Below are 712 nucleotides of genomic sequence, written 5' to 3' on the forward strand. Positions count from 1 at the left end.
AAAGCTTTAGTACTGTCATTTCATGGAGAGACTGGGACAGGTAAAAATTATGCAAGTGAAATTGTAGTTAAAAATTTGTTCCTTAATGGGATGAAAAGTAATTTTGTGCACATCTATCATGCAGCAGTTCATTTCCCTCATGTATCCATGTCTCATATTTACATTGAAAAGTTAAAGAAGGAAATTAAAAATGCTGTTTATTTATGTGCAAGGGCAGTTTTTATTTTTGATGAATTTCATTTGATGCCACCAAATGTTATTGATATCCTCCAAGTCTACTTAGATTTCCATGCTAAAGTGGACGGCGTCGACTTCCGCAAAGCTGCATTTATATTTTTATCTAATCTTGCTTCAGAGAATATCAGAACCTTTACTATATCACAATATCAGAAAGGTATTGATCGACACAATATCAAACTACGAGACTTAGAATCCAGCATTGCATACACTTCATTTACTGAAAAGGGAGGTTTTTATGGTAGTGATCTAATTAAAAGTCATGTAGTGACTGCCTATGTTCCCTTTCTGCCCTTACAGCGCAAACACGTAAAACTATGCATCGATGATGAACTGCAACGACGTAATTTGGGCAGGAGCTACACTGAAGAATTCATTGACAAAATATTAATAGAATTACATTTTGTAAACAGTTTTTCAGAGACTGGCTGTAAACGTGTTTTTGAAAAAGTGGCTTTTGCTCTCATTAATGAAG

At 34.6% G+C, this 712-nt stretch overlaps 1 protein-coding gene across 1 annotated transcript; it reads left to right on the forward strand.

Annotated features, from left to right (window-relative positions):
• Positions 1-3: 3 nt before the first annotated feature.
• On the forward strand, positions 4-708 carry LOC106867092 (torsin-1A; the record flags this gene model as incomplete). Its single annotated transcript, XM_014934010.1, has 1 exon — positions 4-708. A coding segment is annotated over one exon (705 nt), but the record flags the coding sequence as incomplete, so codon positions are not given.
• Between the last annotated feature and the right edge of the window lie 4 nt (positions 709-712).

This window comes from Octopus bimaculoides, unplaced genomic scaffold (genome assembly GCF_001194135.2).
Source record: "Octopus bimaculoides isolate UCB-OBI-ISO-001 unplaced genomic scaffold, ASM119413v2 Scaffold_266213, whole genome shotgun sequence".
NCBI lineage: Eukaryota > Metazoa > Mollusca > Cephalopoda > Octopoda > Octopodidae > Octopus > Octopus bimaculoides.